Below are 17,503 nucleotides of genomic sequence, written 5' to 3'. Positions count from 1 at the left end.
GGCATATAATTAGAGACTACATATGACATTGTAGGTCAAATGTCCTAAAGCATATATATATCCTTTCCTTCAGAATGCTTTCAAATAATTCCACATCTTCCCTAACATCCACACAACAGTTGTTCACCACGATCTCACAAGGCCAATTAATCATAGTCTATTCTTACCAACATATTTCTCAAATCCTACGTCTAATTCAGCTTAGTCAATGGCTTCTTCTACTCAATTGCCATGCCGACTGATCAGCAGCTACCATGGCACAAGAAGCACACGGGCACAATGGATCCTTCATACCTGAGATTGGAGACCACCAGGGAGGAAGGAAGTTGACAGTTACATGCATGCTTATGGCATTGTAGGATAATATATATATATACACACACACAAGTCCACGAGAATAATCCATAACATGAATGATACTTCCTTTCTTGCTTCCCAAACCTTAACCTTACATCTCAGGAAAGTGATTAAGTTCTCAAGCATGAGAATCAAAAACTCAGGAACGAAATCACTCCTCATTAGTCATATTCTAGTCTGTTACCTCGATCGACTTGTGGATGTGGTATAGATATATGTTTTATGTTTAAATGAACAAAGTTGAAACATTACACATATAAGAAATGTACAGCTATCTATTATCCTCCTCTTGAGTGGTGCAGAAATTATGTGCGTGCGTGTTCCAATTCCAATTGGGAAGTTCACACGTCGATGTCACCATTCGGGCTGCCATCTGGTGGGTTGAGCGAGATCCACAAGAGCGACACGGTGATGGAGACGATCCCGGCCCAAACCCAGATGATGGTGGGCGTCCTCCCTCTTCGGCCCATGAGGCCCTTGGCGAAGGGATACATATGGGCCAGCACCCAGAAGCTGAAGAAGAGCCCACCGAGCAGCTTGCTCCACTGCGGGATCTCGCTGTACACCGTCCTCGACACGCCGATCACCATGGCCACCAGGTTCACCACGATGACGGTGAGCGGCGGGATGAAGAGGCTTGTCCACTTGACCAAGTACAGGTCGGCGTAGATGTCGTCTTCGTCCTCGTTCGCCGACTTGGAGGTCAGCGTGAAGGAGATCTCGATGCCGGCGATCACCTTGAGCAGTCCCTGCAACACCGCCGCCAAATGCGCGCTCGTGCCGCCGATGGCCCAGAACTGCTCGTTCCTCCACCACTCTTCCAGCGCGATCCCGGACCACTTCACCTCCAGCAAGGATAGCAGGATGAGCGTGGTTGTGATGAGGAGGAGGTAGATGAGGAAGGTCACGTTTAGGGTCTGCACGATGAAGGTGCCGCTGAAGAGGGAGAGTGCCGGGAGGAAGCAGTAGGTGAGGAGGAAGATGGAGGTGAAGGGGTAGATGCCGACGTTGAGGTAGGAGACGCGCTGCAGAAATTTGAGGCGCGGCGAGGCGAGGAAGGCGTTGTTGCGCGAGAAGAAGATCTCCACGGAGCCAGTCGCCCATCGCAGCACTTGGTGTAGCCGGTCGGTGAGGTTGATCGGCGCTGTTCCCCGGAAGGCGTCGCGCTTCGTGATGCAGTAGATCGACCGCCAGCCACGATTATGCATCCTGTAGCCCGTCACCACGTCCTCTGTCACGGATCCGTAGATCCACCCAATCCTTTCACCCCACTCTGATTTATCCTCGTACCTGCACGCAAGTTGTTCGATGAAATGTTCGGCAGAAAGTAGACGTTGAAATTGCATCGATAGGTGCACCAACCAGCAGGAGATGACGGAAACAGCCTCCGCGATGGTGGCTGCTTCGAGGGTTGGGCGTGGCTCCAACAAGGCACCGGGCGGGCGACCGTTCTTGATACCTGGGTGGTCGGCCAAGGGGCGGCCTTGGAACTCGGCCACTGCAATGGAATCGATGAACATTGTGGAGCTGCCAAATTTAATCGGCGTGATGAGGTCCGGGTGCGTCGCCATCGACTGTGCCTCCTCGTCCAAGCTCCCTGACTTGGGCGGTCCACACGGCGGCGGCGTTGGACGCTTGTTCTGGCCGTAGAGTCCCGTGTACTCATTGGCGCGCGGGGGGTTGAATCCGTAGAGCGCGTAGCGGCGGAAGAGGCAGCCGGTGCCGACGTACATGGGGCCTTGGAGACCGTCTAGGGCGCGCATGTTGCCGTCGAAGAAGACGGTGTTGTGGTTGGCGTATCGATCGGAGGGGTCGATGCCCTCGAAGCGCTGCGGGAACTGGACGTAGCAGACGCGGTCGCCGCCACGGTCCATCATGTAGCACATGCCTTCCCTGATGGCAAACGAGTTGTAGATGTAATGGTCGCAGTCGAAGTTGAGGATGAAGGGGCCATTGGAGAGGATGGCTGAGGCGCGCACCATGGCATTCATGGCGCCGGCCTTCTTGTTGTGGTCGTATCCTGGGCGCTTCTCGCGGGAGACGTACACAAACATCGGTAGGCGGGTGTCGATGCCCGTGAAGTCGAGGTACGGGTGCTCGTCGGGGAAACCGTAGACGGGTTCGTGATGGGGAGTGTTGATCATCACCTGGAGGATACCAGCATGGTCGCCCTTGGAATGATCCGGCGAAGGAGCCGCCCAAGTTCCCGGCCAGTGCGTAGAGTCGGCCATCCAAGTGGCCGTGGGAAGAGACTTGGAATCGGCTGGAGCGGCAGTCGAACCCTCCTCGCTACCACCGCTGCGCTGGCGAGCAAGCTTCCGTTCGCGAGCATTTAGGACCTCGGAGCGGCGTCGGATGGCGTCGGGAAGGCCATTGATGCGGACCTTGAACTCATCGTACTCCCGCTTGATCCAACGGCGATCCTTGACGAAGTCCGGCAGCTTCTTGTTCTTGGTCGGGTCGCGCTTGAGGCCGAAGTAGCTATCCGGGTTGCGCGGCTCGATGTTGTGCTTGCGGCAGAAGGGCACCCAAACTTGGGCGAAGGAGGCAGCCTCCGACATGGCCTCGAAGGTGAGCAGCGCCCCGCCGTCATCGGAAATGTAAACAGAGAGCTTCTCGACAGGGTACTCGGTGGCGAGAATTGAAAGGACCGTGTTTCCGGTGACCAGCGGTGGCTCCTTCTCCGGGTCGGCGGTGGATATGAAGACGTCGAGGCCAGGAAGGTCGGACCGGCCGAGGGGGTTCGCCGGCGAAGGCGTCTCAAACTTTTCGCGGAGGGCAGCGAGGTCGGCCACACGGTTGATGGGATTGAGCTTCGGCAATTGGTCCAGCAGCCATGAGAAGGCGAACCAGATTTCGCACACAATGGACAAACCCCACAGCCACATCGCGTCTGGGTTTGGGTTTCTAACCCGCCACGAGAGGAACAGAATCAAGAACACAAATCGTACCACCACGAGAAGCCTGCAATGTCATTGCCAAATCGAGTCTGATTCGATTCTTCTTGATATATTGCCGATCAATCGCATGCGTTGCGCTTTTGTTACCTGTAGGGGCTGAGAATGCCCGGCGAGACTTGCACCTTCCTGGTGAGCGGCTTCCATGGCTTCTCCAAGAAGTCCGCCATCCTCATCGGCTCGCCCTCCTCATCGTACTCTACCTCATCCGTGGACCAGAAGGCGTTTCCGATCCCGTAAGTTCCCTTGGTCTCGAACAGCCACCGGTTGTGGTCGAAATCCGACGTCTGACTCCTCAGCAGCATCGACTTATTGTTCGGCGACTTCATGACCGAAACCCGGCGGTCCAACTTCCCGGACGCTTCACCTCCGCCACCGCCTCCGACGAAGTCCCCCTCGTCCTTGCTCAGTCGGGTCGCTCGCTTCCTGTATGGCGGAGCTGGGAGGTCGTCGGGCTTAGAGGAAGGGCTGCCGCCGACGCCGGCGCCGGCGCCGGCAGCGTTATAAGGCTGATTGTCTGGTGTGGGAGGCATGTGGACGGTGTAGTTGGCGTAGTCATTGGGGCCACCGGAGGAGTTGAACTCGCTGGCGACATCAACGTCATCGTCGCGTGACAGACTGACGACGTGGCCGCTCGATGTGCGGCGTGCGAACTTGATCGGCGTCTTCTTGGTCGGCGATGATGGCATGGTACGTACAATTCTCTTCCCCCTCTGGATTACGATTCTTCCTTCCTACCTAAGCTGCATTTTTTTTGTTTAATATTTTCTCTGTTTTCTCGAGGCCAAATTGGTCGAAAGGGAAGAGAACGACAAAACTGGCGATTCCAGGTAATTCATATGAAGTCGCGGAGGAAACATCATGAAAAACAAACACAAAATAGTAAATATCGGAAAGTACAAAAAGTAGAAAATAGCCTATTGTAGTAGCTTCTATTAAATCTCCTTCACACAATGGCAAATCGCTTAAAATTCTCATTAATTAGAGGTTGATGGATGTTAAAGATTACCAACCATTCAAAATATATATATAACTGACGGATGTTATTCAATGCAGTCTTTGAATTTTATAGGATTTTTTTTATATTAATCAGTATAGATTTCTGTGACTGTCTCTTAGTTTGTGACATTTCATGCAAATTTTATTTCCAAGATTAATAAATATGATGCGAGATCATGCAAAAGTGATTTAAAATATATTGACATCGCGAGATCATGCAAAAGTGATTTAAAATATATTGACATAATTTGATATAAATATATTTATGGTATATCAAATAACTCTATGTATCAACACTCCAAACTCATTTTAGTGTCTTGATTTCATTTCAGCACTTTGAAACTTCTAAACATGTTGTGCATTATGTGCTTTAGCCTCTAGTTCTTGAGTAGTTGTGGTTGTGCTGAATTAGTTGAATGCTCAATCTGGTTGATGCTACAAATGAGTAGTCGAGTTCATTCAGCTGTTTTCTGAACTTGCATGATTAAAAGTTTGTGGTTATGTTCGGTTGTGTTGCACTTCACTGATGCATGTTGATATATCGAAATAAATAATAACTTTGTCAGTGGCAATTATATGCCAAGTAAGTGTCATTCTTTAGGGTCATATACTTCTTTGCTGAAGAAGTATATGGTGATGTTGACATTGATTGTTTTAAGTCCTTGTTTCTTCTTTGGTTTAACATTTTGTACTTTGCATGAATCTACGTCCACTTTGCTGATAGGTTGAGAAATGGATGATCATTGTATTTGGCAGGTCTTTGTCGACGACATTGATTTCACCAAGAACTGGAGTAACCATCGACCATTAGGTGCATCACAAGGGGAGCATAACTACCCTATCAGGTAAAGCAATATTCACCTGGTTTGTTTTCCGAAAACACCTACAAAACCGATCTGGGCATGAACAAAGACATTTTGTCTACCCATGGAAGCAAGCACAAGCAAAACATGGCAACCATTCAGCGATGTAGATTTGGAAATTGTCTTTAGAAGTAATATCAAATCAACTTTATTTTTTCATTACTCCATCCTTGGCCATTATTATCATACAACTTCAGATTTTCTTTTCTTTACATTGGTTTCACTATGTTCATGTTGGCATGACACTCGAGCAATTGTCTGATGCCTTCAGTCCAGATATTTTTGTCACATTTTCTGCATTCGAATTCGATTAACCTATCTGGAGTTCTGATCCCAAAATAGGCCCTCTGATTGCTTCCATCTTCCACTTCTCTTCCAGGCCATGCAGGTATGTTGGAGCAAACATCAATCACAATACCTGAAAGAGAACACAGTGTCAACTAACTAGCAAATGGAACTAGAACTTATCCATTTCCCCTCTGCTACTCTTACTCTTCTTCTTCTTGATGAAGGTCCCAGCCATGTGTGTACTTTTTGTTTTCACCACCACCTGCAATATGATACATGATTAGCAGCACTGTCTTAACTTTGGTAAAAGGAAAGTTAAGACAGCAATTCTCATAGGTTCAAGATACTACCTCCCACTTGGAGTTTATATATACTGAAACCTGCTTCCAGTGAAGAATACCTGCCACAATGCATTACTGAGCACTATGTCTTCCTCGCTAGCTTTGTAGATTAATGCTTAGCAAAAGCTTGTACCTTTTCTAGTGCGTTTAACGAGCTGCCCTCCTCTAGCAACAAAAGTCAAGGGGGGCAATTCCTTCTCCCCTGTTGCTGCTGCACTTTGAATCTCTGTACAAAGCCTCGCCCTCAATGTCGCTGCTCCTCGTAAGGCTTCACGGTAGAACACGCGGGGGCTCGGATTAAAACTTCAACTGGGGAAGCATTTTTTGTTTAATCTAGATCATTACCGGTCGCAGCTCCGGCGGTCAGCGCCATGATGTCTCCGCTGCTCTGCGCCCCAACCGCCGAGTGGATGACCGCCATGATCTGCGCCTGAGTCGCGCCCATCGTCTGCGCCATCTCCACGCAGTGCGATGCCACAAGCGCCGCGGCCGACGCAATGGCAGCTGTAATCTTGCTGCCACCGTTGGCTTTGGATCCTTCGTGAGAGAAAACGGCGGTGGCGACGACAGCTGCGACGGCAGCCGCGACCCCGGCGACGGAGGTGGCGGCGTAGGCCTGGGCTTTGCTAGTTCGAGCCTCGGCCCTTCGCTTCTCCCTCTGGTCCTTGAGCCACGCGCCCATCGTCTTCCCTCTCGGCGAGCCTCTGTGTAGCTGGAAGCAAGAAAACAAGGGACTGATTTACAGTTGAAAAAACATTAAATCTTTTTGGAAAATTTGATCTTTCGATCCAATGTTTATCGATGTGCCTTGAGTTCAATGTTGTCTCTTGGCGAAATGGGCGGACTAATCCCGGACGCCTCACCGGCACCTGCAACGTTGATCTCCGCCACTGGATTCTGCATGCACAGCAAAATTAAACCCATCAATTCATCAAACACACGGCGATCCGCGACGAATCTACTCGTCGCCCGCCTTACCACTTCTCTCTCGGCGGCGGACGAATCCGAAGGCGGCTTCTTGGACTCGAACAGAGTCAGCGCTTTGGAGACCTCGAGGGCGGAGAGGCTCCAGGAGCGCGCGAGGAACTCCATCGCCTCCGTAGGCGTCTCCGGCGGCCGCAGCGCCACCGGGAGACTGCTCGCCGGGCGCTCTTCCTCGATGTCCTCCAGCCGCGTCGATGCGCGGTGATGGCGAAGAGGAGCCGAAGGCTTCGCCATGGAAGATCACCACCATGAGATGAGATCCGAGTGGAAGAGATTGGTCCGATGGAGCAGTGATAATAAAGGCGAGGACGCGCATCGCAATTCGAAGCTGGTGGGAATCTAACAATTCTCTAATTAATTGCTTCGCCCACGAATGGCCTCTGTAATGATTCATTCCGGCTCCCACTTCCAGTGAATCTATGAGATAAATAATAATAAAAAAAAATAAAATCTGCCATCCAACGATTTCATACGATCGATTTTACGATCATCTACGAAGAAGTAAATGGATAAATCACATTTCTCTTAAACCTAGAGCATGCAACTTATTTTAATTCGCATTGAAGATCAAAAGGGAGATGAAGATGATATGATACCAAAAGATAATAAATAGAGGATAAGCATAGCGGTAGCAATCAATGTCAAACTAAAGGAATAATCACAAGAGGACCACGAAGCATGGACCGCTAACAATGATCTTGTGGCGAGATCAAAGTAGGAGTAGAGAAAGATTGATACCGTGGGAGACTTGAACAAAAGTATAATCAACATTATCCCTTACCTATCCTCTTAACTTACAACCAAAAGGGTGCTTTAGAGAATTATAGTTTGTTTTGAGACTTTGACAAAAATTTTAGAGGAAAAGAAATTCCTTCGACCTATAATGAAATAATATTGTTACCTCAATAATATTTCCCTAAGAGTCACAAGACATACATCTAAGTCACATAGGTTAGGTGTGTACACTCAACACCTAATTGGTGAATATGGTTAAATCTTATTTGGATCCCCTTGAGTCGTTTAACGTGAATATTGAATATCTTCGAATCATATGATAAAATATTTCACACCAACATAACCCCTTAGAACACCTAATCGTCGGACACAAATTCTCTAGTTAACATATAGTACTTAGGTTCTTTTAAGTGTGTGAATACCGAATTCTTTTATGGTTTGATGGTCTTTACCAACTTGATCTATATAAAAACTTAGTCAATGTTATCACTTCTCACCCGGATTTGCTTGCGCAATCATCCCTAAATTATCAGTCATTTAGACAAATTGCAAGCCCTTAAATATATTTAAGCTATACATCAAGTATCCAAACCCTATACAAACGATATATATATTTGTCTAAGATATACATGTATTTACTTTATATTTGGATAATTATATTTTTAATCTAATATAATGATTAAGATTTACAAATGCCTATATCCTTATGTCATCTTTAATCCCAACAAGATTAAGGCAATAAGATTCTCAAGTAAGGAAGAAGAGATTGTGCTTGTCGTTGGGTCTATTGTTACAATTTTATTTTATGTGGAATGGCAGACATCATTAAGTAGCGTCACTAAGTTTAAACCATTTCATATGTTTATCGAATGAAAATTATTATTATTTTTTAAAAAAAAAATAAAAATAAAAATAAAGTGACATTTTAATTTAAAATGGAGTGATTGATGGCGTAGCACCTCACCGGGTTTCTCGCGGCTGGGTGGGCAGTGCACTACTGACTACATTTGAATCGTGCTCGGATTAATTAGCCATCGTTGTTCATTAGCTAGCTAATTGGGCCCATGTTATTATTCCATGGCCCAAGTTCACACCACCATTTTCCCCCCATTTTCTTCGTTTTCTAAATACGTTTCTTCGTTTTTTAAAAAAAGAATAATCTTCAAAACTTATGTTATAAACTGAATTTATTTACTTACCCTAATTGTGTTGTATAAATAGTTCGGCTTGATTCATTTACAGTCATATATCGGGCTGTATTGTTGCTCATGAATTCCATTGTTTGTTTTAAGAGAGGCAAGGTTGATGTTGATCTTCTAGCTTCGTAACCTACAAAATTGCTACATAAAATATACAAGGTTGTTAAGAATATATTTCTTAAATATATCTTCTAGCTTCACACCTTGTCGTTGCTTGGCCCAAACTAACCTGATCTTCAATCGTGAAGTTTAACTCAAACTCAATTTCGTATAATCGACTGATGAATAAGAAGCATTAGCGAAATACAATTTTGGTTTAGGACGACTTATATACACCAATGTAGATGAGAAAGTACCTTTTTGAAATGATGATCAAATGGATTAGGAGTGAGCAAACATGCAGTCTGATTTGTTCCAACTGAGCCACACCAAGTCCTCTTTGAGGTTGCCTATTCGCCTTCTCCAACTTGCTCATGATCTTCTTCCCTGATGTCCTTGAGCTTGAGGAATTAAGTATTAGTTCTTCTTTCCATCATTACCTTAAAGTTAGAATCCTAGTGCAATGTACTTATGCAATAATTGTTAGGACCCGTGTGAAGGGGGGAATAGCTCCAATCAATATTTCTTGTCTTGATTGTGGACTCGTCGTTTAAATATGTAGTAAAAATTTGGATCAAAATCGATACCACATGTACAATACCTTGATTTTACTTAGAATCTATCTCTTAAGGCGACTAATCTAAGGTCTACTCCTAGCGATCTCCAATTATTATGAACTTCTCATTTTTAGATACCTTCCAGAGACAGAAAATCTCTTACAATACATTCTTACACGAACACAACAACAAGAACATGATATAAATTAAAGACAAAAAAATCAAAAATGAATTTATAATAAAATCTTGCTTTGGATGTTTTTTTATTATTTGGATAATCTCGTGTGAATCTGAAAATGCAACAACACTTCATCCTCAAACCTTCAAGAACCGACACCTTCAAATCTCCATGAAACTCCCTTTTCTAGGATTGCTTTTGGGCTGATTTTCGCTTGACAATCGATTGATAACCGCCACCAATTGATTGTCATCGAATCTGATCATTTAAACTTGTAGAACGACTCTTTATACTTGATCAATCGATTGATGAGTCACACCAATTGATTGCTTGCTTCTTGTCGAACCAACCAATCGATTCAGGAGTATTCTGTTTGCTACTACAGTGCTACCAATCGATTCAGGAGTATTCTGTTTGCTACTACAGTGCTACCAATCGATTGCTAGAACTCACCAGTCGATTAGCAGCCTGCAGTTTAACCGACAAGTTCAACTAACCAATTCTACTAGTTAGTTCAACCAACTAATTTGCTTTCTCACCACAAACCCCAAATTTGGGATTTAGGATTAGCAATCAATTGCTACTTCTCGACAATCAATTGCTGCCACTATTTTAGCATTTTTAAAGCTAAACTCTCTTCTCGCCTAGTATCCAATTGACTGTTGGGTTGCAAGGGTGCAAATATAGTTCTACATCTAAAACATATGGAAAAGATCATGGATTTAAAAAGATGAAAGATATCTCCATTGGTATGAGGCATTTTGAATTGAACCCAAGAACAAAGTCATGAGGATTTAGGCCCAAAGTGGACAATATCATACCATTGTGGAGATATTTTGATTCCATTGGTTCTTACAATTGGTATCAGAGCAAGACCGCTCTTCACCGGACTAACCGCCGGAAGAGCCATGATCCAGATCTAATCATGTGGGTTGAACCTTAAAAATAAAGAAAGTGAGTGCTCCCGTGTCTGAATCAAGAGGACCAGACATCAGGTGAGAAGTCTTAGTAGGTCAGGTGGACTGAGAGGCAAAAAGTCCTAGTTGCGACTAAGTGGGAAGTCCTAATAGGTCGGATGGATCAAGAGGCAAAAAGTCCTAGTTGCGGCTAGGTGGGAAGTCCTAATAGGTCGGGTGGACCGAGGGGTAAAAAGTCCTAGTTGCGGCTAGATGAGAAGTCCTAATAGGTCGGGTAGACCGAGGGACAAAAAGTCTTGGTGGGTCGAGGATTCAGACGTCAAACGGAGGCTTTCCGTTTGAGGGGGGCCTATAGTCCTTTGTTTAAGGGGGGGATTGTTGGGTTGCAAGGGTGCAAATATAGTCCCACATCTAAAATACATGAAAAAGATCATGGATTTAAAAGGATGAAAGATATCTCCATTGGTATGAGGCTTTTCGGGTTGAGCTCAAGAACAAAGCAATGAGGGTTTAGGCCCAAAGTGGACAATATCATACCATTGTGGAGATATTTTGATTCTATTGGTTCTTACATTGACTTCAATTTACTAGGAGTTCTTTTACTTAACATTTAGTCACCCTTGATCTGTTGAAAATTTTTATTATCCAATAGCCGATCAACCTTGACCTATTGAGATTTCGTCATTTGCTAAACATTCGATCTTGCTTAACTTGTTTAGACTTCTCGTCTCATGTCTAACATTTAACATCCGATCAATCATGGTATTTTAAAACTTCTCTCATCTCTAACTCTTTGTTTGGGAGGAGGTAAGGAAAGGGGAGGGGAAGATAAAGAAGGGGAAGGAGAATTTTGACTCTTGTTTGGGATGGAGTGAGTTAAGGAGGGGAAGGGAAAAGAAGGTTAAGCTTAACCCCTTACATGCTCATGAATCATTATAATTTCTTACACACCGATTTGGGATGTAAGGAAGGAGAAGGAGAACTCAAAAATATTTTATTCTAATTTTATCCCTATTTTAAAATATTAATTCTCAAATTAATTCATATCTTGTCTTTGTGTTGTCGCATCTCACACAATGTGCGCTGTCACCACTCAATGTCCAATCGCTCACACTCTACGATGTCAATGTCGGCTCTTGCCACAAATCTCTTCGAACAAGACTCAAGAGGACAAAGATAAGTAACCCTAATCTTCTTTTTCTCCTCCTCCAAGGATAAGGGCTTATCTAAAAAGTATGCGTTATCTATTTTAGGACTTTCCATATTCCAATTTTTATATGTAATACTAACAGAATTTTACAATTTCCCATCAGCCCTCTACATGTATTATTTTTTAAGAAGTGAGGATATTTTTATAACTTTATATATTTAATCTTTATTCTATTTCCTTTCCTCCTAAACAAGGTAACACATGTTATTAACCAATCTTCATCCCTTCCAAACAAGGGGAACACAAATACTTTACTTTCCCTCCCTTCCTCTTCTGTTAATGAACTTTCTCTCACCCCATCCAAATAGAGTGTAAGTGCCCAATCAATTGTAACCCACTTAGATTTTCATCTTGTGTCAAGTGTTTGGTCTTTCATAATCCACTTGAATTTTTTGTCTCATTCTAAGTATCAGGTCCTTCATGATCCACTTGGATTTTTCATTTCATGCCAAGTATCCAGTCCTCTATGACCCACTTGGACTTTCGATCTCGTGCTAAATATCTGATCCTCTATGATCCACTTAGACTTTCTATCTCATACCAAGTGTTTGATCTTTTATAATCCACTTGGACTTTTCATCTAATGCCAAGTGTCCGATCAACCGTGACTCATTTGGACTTTTCCACCATCAAGTATCCTGTCAACCTTGACCTATTATTTAATTCTTTTTCACCGTCAAGTATCCAGTCAACCTTGACCTATTGACTCTTTTTCACCATCAAATATCTAGTCAACCTTGACCTATTTAACATCTAACTAATTAACATATTGATCAAACATTGAAATCCAACTCGAGTCAAATCAAACTTGATCAATCTTGACTTGAGGTCGATTACACCAACAATATATCTATTTCTTTTTTATATTTGATAATATATTTATGTTAGGCTAACTCATTAACTCAACTTTCTTCTTCATCCTTCTTCTCATGTCAAAGCATGAACGAGAGGTTTCTAACTTAAATCCTATATTCTTTCCCTTTGGCACACATCAAAAATCTCTTCTCGAGAATCATTAATCTTATCCAATTCAATCCTCACAAATGAAAGTTACCTACCTTCCATTTCATTTAATGCTCAATCTAGAGTACACACTCCTTTAATCATCACTCATCCTCAAAATTTTTCGAATCTCCCCTTTCATATCCAACTCATGCTTTTAAGGTGGACCTCCCTCTTAAAGCATGCTCCAACTTCTATCATTGCACCAACAATGATTTGATGTTCCAAAACCTTTAGGAAGTTTCAAAATCTAAGTTATGAAATTAAAAATTTATCCTTGAATCTAAATCTCCACCTCAATTTCATATTATTCTTTTTTTAACATTCTTTTCTCATTTTCATCTAGAAAATTACCTTTAAATGATTATCCAAACATATCACAGGGTTAGGGATAGTTAAGGTACCTAAGAGTGAGCTTAAATGAGTTAAACAAATGTATTTTAACTCAAAATATAATTTGCAGTTAATTGGTTATTGATAGCAATCGATTGGTGGACTCTAAATTACAATTTTAAATTTTAAATTTTAAATTTAGAAATACATAAATAATTCAATGATTTTTAAAAAATTATAAAATTTTATACATACATTACTTATGTCAAATATTATCAAAAAAGATGCACTACTAGAAAAATGTTAATAGACAACGCGAAAAACGCGTTGTCTTTGTGGGGTAAAAAGCGTTGTAAGAGGCCCTGTTGTAAAAGGGGTCCCTCAACGACAACGCTTTTTAAGCGTTGTCTTTGTTAACATCGACAACACCTTCGCAACGCAGAAAAAGCGTTGTAAATATTACAACGTTTTTTGCGACGCTTTAAAAACGTTGTTTTTAATAGGTATGACAACACATTTTACAACGGTTAAAAAGCGTTGTAATTGTTTTACAAATTGCTTGGGTTTTTGCAACGTTTTTAAAAGCGTTGTCTTTTGATTTTTTTAGCAGTAAATAAGAATTAATATATTTTGTAAATACAAAACTATTGGCTACAAAATTTACTCAATCAGAGGTACAAAACATACAACTTATATTCACACAAAAACCATTCTTACAGCAGGTTCATAACATACAGCAGGTCGATAACATACAACTTATACAAGTTCATAACACAAATTCAATTTACAACTTCCAACATATAAGCTCCATAACAGGAGCAGGTCCATAACAAAGGTTTCAAGGCAACAGCAGCAGAAATATCATCACAACAGCAGTAGAAATATCATCACAACAGAATATCCTCCAACAGCAACAGAATATCATCACAACATTAGCAGAAATATTGGCACAACAGCAGCAGATTTAGCAGCAAGTGCATCACCAAGTATGGACACAACATTAGCATCACCAAGTATCAGCAGCAGAAATATGAGCACAACAGCAGCAGATTTATACACAATGAACAACGGATATCAGCATTCCATACCTACTCATAAACAGCATCAGCAGAATTAATCACAAACAGCAGAATTAATCACAAACAGCAATCAACGGATATCAGCATTCCATACACAACAACAGCAGCAGAATTAATCACAAACAAATATATTTATTACAAATAAATGCAATTATGGAGATCATCATGCCATACCTACTCATAAATATGATCTTGTATACAGTCTGCCACCTCGGAACGCACCTCATCAATTTCTGCCCGAGTGTACTCAGCTGCCTTAAACTATGAACACACATATAGATTAAGTTAATTCGAAAAACAATCAACACTGACTTTGCAAAATGATAAATGGTTTATATGAAGTGATTTGAACAAGTACTATTGATCGTAGTCCATCTCTTTCAATAGTTTCAATTTCTGCAATAATCTGTCTCATAAATCTCATGACATAATAACCACACTGTTTCCCATCTGGTTGCCGTGGAGCCTGTGGTAATTGGACTCCAATATCAGGTAAAAGACAAATACGATGAAGTGGAGATAGGTCATGATATGTATCCATTAAAGATGGATCAACTATGTGAGGCTACAGAGTATAATCGATGAAGTGGTACATACTTGGAATTGAAATTGTCCCCATAGTGGATTTTGACAAGGCTGTAGGAGTACCAGAGTTGATGAGGCAGACTCTTGCGGCAAAAACAAATGACCCTATAATTTTTAAAGAATTCAAAGGCTCAATTTAGCTATTGACTAATGCAAGTTGGACATACAAACACATATAATCCTGCAATGGCTGGACAAATGACAATGGTGTATGTAAGAAGTATAACTATTCAATTCGATGAAAACACATAGAAGCTCATAAGTGTAGCATTGCAGTATATGTAAATACATAATTGCATTGTAAAGAGAACTACAAGATGGACAACTTACATTGCACAACATTTCTCTAATGGATAAGATGTAGCGTTAAATGAATTTGCTACCATTCTAATGTTCTTAACAATGACACTCAACAATCATGACACTCAATTCATAAATTTTACAAGTGTTAGCAGAATCATATCAATATATCCTATGTATGCATACCGATCTGATACAAGAGATTCCTTTGCACAAAAGGGTAAATTTGTGCAAGTATTAGTAGACCTACAAGTTGAAGTTGCAGATGAAGTTTTGAACACCAAAAGGGTCCAGCAGATAGTCCAGTCTTGTACCAAATGGCGAGATTATGAAAGTTACAGATCAAAGAAAAAATTATTAAACAAGAACAGCAATGATCTGGACATATCATATGTTGCATGAAAGGAATGAGAAGATATTTTGATATATAAGTATGCACTAGCATAATATGTTCAGGAATAGAATATATTAATCTTTTATCCTTATTAATCTCATTCTTTTAAAAACCTAAAGCCTGTTCATGAAGGATTCAATCTTAAATTCACAGATTACAAAATCATGATACTGTGCCAGCTACAACCAGCCCAGAAAAACATTAAGTTGACATTGGATCAAGATGTGAATAAGATATTCGCAGTCGCAACACCGTCAAGGTATAATCCATGAGCATCAACTCATTTCAATAAAAAATAAACACTACTTAAATAGTTTAGGCTTAGCTCCTCCATTCAGTACATAAATTTTCTCATAGAAATATAGGAATGCTAATTATACTTGAAGCCACCATGTTCTATCTTTAGTGGATTTCTTTCAACATGCAACTCTTTTATGCTGCCATCAAAATAATAATTAGGGGATTTCAGCAACTACGCTGTTTGTCAAAGAAATTTTAAAATAATTAAGTCATGCCCAAGCATCCATTATACGAATGGATATATTATATATATCAATAAACATTTGCTTGCATTTGATTTTTACAGTCATAAACAAATGGATGAAAAAAAAATCATATTTTGGTATTATTTGACTCTTTATTTGTGCTTATCAGATTCCATAGAAAAGAGCATTATCAATATCTTCTCAGACTCACCAGTTCAAAAGCTTTTGATTCACTAGATACAATTCTTGAAGAATGTTACATCTCTGTCATGAGAAATGGCTCCATTTCATCACTTTGCACAGACCCACTTGCACATGAACAGAGAAAGATATCCAAACTTCTTCTATCACAGTTGATGGCGTCTGAGTGATGCACAAAATAATTTGAACCCAATCCTTACATTGCTCTTCTGTCTCATGCAATGTTTCTTTTACTGGAAGACAGCTTCGCAAAAGGAAGCAAAAACCTATCATTGAATCAAATGAAACCATTCCGGGAGAACTAAAGCACTAGAATCTCAATAGATGAGCATTAGGTACTCAATAGTAGTAACTTGGCGTCAGAACCTAAAACCCTAATTAGATAAAACCTAATCCATTAACAAATCTGTGCAAGACATCAACAGGTTTTTCTAAATACATTAAAAGGAAAAAGGCAAACGAATTCATGGTTACCAGCAATGCAACCCATCTCTCCACTGAGTTCCAATTGCTTCTCCAATCACGGCTCGAGGATCCTTCACGCGGGTTTTGAACAGATCGACCAAGTAGACGATTGGGGTTGCAAGGCCACCGATTTTTCTCTTCTCAGTGGATGGAGGAAGAGAAGGGAAAGCGACGGTGACCGGTGGAGGCAAATCGAGGACGAGGAGTTGGCGGCGACGGCGGCAGGGCTTCCCTTCCGTGCTGCGGCGACGGCAGCGGTCTTTGTGCAAGGAGAACGAGAGGAGACGGCGGATAGGGCAGCAAGGACGCAACGCCGCCATCACTCGCCGCTCTCAAACGCGAGTGATGGTGGCCTAGGGTTTCGGCGCCTCCCACACACCACAGCCGGCCATCCTCCAGCCTTAAATCGCAATTGATTTAGGTATTTTGCTTGTGTCGCTGCGAGGAAAGGAAGCAGGCGCACCCACACGCTCGAGCAAGATCAGCCATGATTGATGCAGCCAGTAGCTCCCTCACGCTGCTAAGGTTTCGGGGCAGAGACCATCTCTCGGTGGCGGCGTGTCTCGCGGTGGAAGAGAGCCCACACGGGATTTCTGGTTTGCAGCGGGCGGCGTCACCGAGAGCCACACCAAGGTTGGAGAAAGGTAAAGTACCTTTTAATCGGGTATTAGGTTAGGTTTTAATTTTCTTTTCCTTTGTTTTCACCCGTCGGCAACCCAAAAGCAAAAGAAAAAAAAAATCATAATTCAAATCCTAGAGAGAAAGAGGGAGAGTGGTTTGGGAAACAGTGCTTCTTCTCCATTGTTATTTTTAACGGCGGATATTGTGCGCTGTCAATATAAATTTTTAACAGCGCACATTGTATGCTGTCAAAAGTACTTTTAACGGCGTATAATATGCGCGGTCAAAAATAATTTTAACGGTGCACAATGTGCGCTGTTAAAAGTATTTTTGACAGCGTATTATTATTGCACG

The 17,503-nt window shown here is 42.2% G+C and overlaps 2 protein-coding genes and 1 long non-coding RNA gene across 3 annotated transcripts; all 3 read right to left on the bottom strand.

Annotated features, from left to right (window-relative positions):
- Positions 1–425: 425 nt before the first annotated feature.
- LOC141833123 (cellulose synthase-like protein D5) lies at positions 426–4,050 on the bottom strand. The gene is made up of 3 exons (XM_074720505.1): positions 3,405–4,050; positions 1,720–3,321; positions 426–1,647 (listed from the first exon to the last, which is right to left on the bottom strand). The coding sequence occupies exons 1-3, from the start codon at positions 4,001–4,003 to the stop codon at positions 699–701; spliced, it is 3,150 nt and encodes a 1,049-aa protein (XP_074576606.1). The 5' UTR covers positions 4,004–4,050; the 3' UTR covers positions 426–698.
- A 1,283-nt stretch (positions 4,051–5,333) lies between these two features.
- Positions 5,334–7,154, bottom strand: LOC141833816 (VAN3-binding protein). The gene is made up of 7 exons (XM_074721313.1): positions 6,784–7,154; positions 6,613–6,702; positions 6,151–6,517; positions 5,939–6,073; positions 5,815–5,864; positions 5,669–5,726; positions 5,334–5,594 (listed from the first exon to the last, which is right to left on the bottom strand). The coding sequence occupies exons 1-7, from the start codon at positions 7,021–7,023 to the stop codon at positions 5,386–5,388; spliced, it is 1,149 nt and encodes a 382-aa protein (XP_074577414.1). The 5' UTR covers positions 7,024–7,154; the 3' UTR covers positions 5,334–5,385.
- Positions 7,155–13,692: 6,538 nt separating this feature from the next.
- LOC141832798 (uncharacterized) lies at positions 13,693–14,566 on the bottom strand. The gene is made up of 3 exons (XR_012602146.1): positions 14,457–14,566; positions 14,273–14,359; positions 13,693–14,107 (listed from the first exon to the last, which is right to left on the bottom strand). It is a non-coding gene; the product is annotated as an uncharacterized LOC141832798 (long non-coding RNA).
- Positions 14,567–17,503: the final 2,937 nt, after the last annotated feature.

This window comes from Curcuma longa, chromosome 8, assembly GCF_044706935.1.
Source record: "Curcuma longa cultivar G26 ecotype Majalengka, Jawa Barat chromosome 8, ITB_CL_G26_1.1, whole genome shotgun sequence".
NCBI lineage: Eukaryota > Viridiplantae > Streptophyta > Magnoliopsida > Zingiberales > Zingiberaceae > Curcuma > Curcuma longa.
The sequence above is the reverse complement of the archived record's forward strand: the minus strand, read 5'-3'. Positions and strand labels throughout refer to the sequence as shown.

Bases quoted from the DNA above. Each gene is read 5' to 3' on its own strand.
- LOC141833123 (XM_074720505.1), bottom strand. From the start codon at position 4,003: ATGCCATCATCGCCGACCAAGAAGACGCCGATCAAGTTCGCACGCCGC. The intron at 3,322-3,404 runs GTAACAAAAGCG...ATGACATTGCAG, and splicing joins GGCATTCTCAGCCCCTACAG to GCTTCTCGTGGTGGTACGAT. The intron at 1,648-1,719 runs GTTGGTGCACCT...ACTTGCGTGCAG, and splicing joins GTTTCCGTCATCTCCTGCTG to GTACGAGGATAAATCAGAGT.
- LOC141833816 (XM_074721313.1), bottom strand. From the start codon at position 7,023: ATGGCGAAGCCTTCGGCTCCTCTTCGCCATCACCGCGCATCGACGCGG. The intron at 6,703-6,783 runs GTAAGGCGGGCG...CTGTGCATGCAG, and splicing joins CCGCCGCCGAGAGAGAAGTG to AATCCAGTGGCGGAGATCAA. The intron at 5,727-5,814 runs GTAGTATCTTGA...ATCATATTGCAG, and splicing joins ATATAAACTCCAAGTGGGAG to GTGGTGGTGAAAACAAAAAG.